The sequence below is a fragment of the Galeopterus variegatus genome, unplaced genomic scaffold (genome assembly GCF_000696425.1).
Source record: "Galeopterus variegatus unplaced genomic scaffold, G_variegatus-3.0.2 Scaffold9022, whole genome shotgun sequence".
Taxonomy (NCBI): Eukaryota; Metazoa; Chordata; class Mammalia; order Dermoptera; family Cynocephalidae; genus Galeopterus; species Galeopterus variegatus.
In genome coordinates, this window is record NW_007735133.1 from 75,736 (window position 1) to 76,760 (window position 1,025).

The 1,025-nt window shown below is 42.6% G+C and overlaps 1 protein-coding gene across 1 annotated transcript in view; it reads left to right on the plus strand.

Moving 5' to 3' along the window:
• Positions 1-896, plus strand: part of TNFSF11 (tumor necrosis factor (ligand) superfamily, member 11) — a 34,759-nt gene extending 33,863 nt beyond the window's left edge. The window contains exon 5 of the mRNA XM_008593347.1: positions 366-896. Coding sequence (XP_008591569.1) covers positions 366-787 — 422 coding nt within the window. The 3' untranslated portion in view covers positions 788-896. The remainder of the gene's footprint in view (positions 1-365) is intronic.
• Positions 897-1,025: the final 129 nt, after the last annotated feature.

Sequence of the window (1,025 nt, forward strand, 5' to 3'; positions counted from 1 at the left end):
AGCGCCGCCGCGCTTCCCAAGCGGCGCACTATCCAGTGCGCCACCGGGCCGGCCCCACCACAGCTTTTCCGTCAGTGCTCACGCCTTGCCTCTTATCTGAACATGTACTGTCCTTATCACTTGTGCACTGTAGGCTCCTTGAGGGCAGAAAAAATGAATTTTTGTCTTTGTGCCCTCTAACGTGCCTAACAGAGCACTAAATACATCTGGATGTATTTCTGCCCTTTTAGAAAATAAATTCAAGAAGTTATTCTTCCATTGCAATAATGACTGTTATGCTATTTTTCTCTGACCTCATGGAATTGTGAAGATGTTCCTCTCATTCAAGGAGTGGATTTTAAATCACGTACCTCTCTTCTCCACAGGTTCCCATAAAATGAGTCTGTCCTCTTGGTACTATGACCGGGGTTGGGCCAAGATCTCCAACATGACTTTGAGTAATGGAAAACTAATAGTTAACCAAGATGGCTTTTATTACCTGTATGCCAACATTTGCTTTCGACATCATGAAACGTCGGGAGATCTAGCTACGGAGTATCTTCAGCTGATGGTGTATGTCACTAAAACCAGCAACAAAATCCTGAACTCTCATACCCTGATGAAAGGAGGAAGCACCAAATACTGGTCAGGGAATTCTGAATTCCATTTTTATTCCATAAACGTGGGAGGATTTTTTAAACTGCGATCTGGTGAGGAAATAAGCATCGAGGTTTCCAACCCTTCCCTGTTGGACCCAGATCAAGATGCAACGTACTTTGGGGCTTTTAAAGTTCGAGATATAGATTGAGTCTCATTCTGTGGAGCTTTATGATGTATTTCCTAGATGTTTGGAAACATTTGTAAACAAGTCGAGAAGGTTGTATATAGGTGTGTGAGACTACTAAGAGGCATGGCCCACAGCAATACAAGATTCATTGTCCATGCGCTTGACCCTGTAGAGAGGTTACATATTTACAGCCAATGAGAGATGTTGGACTCATGGTGTGTTACACAATGGTTTTAAAATTTTGTAATGAATTCCTAGA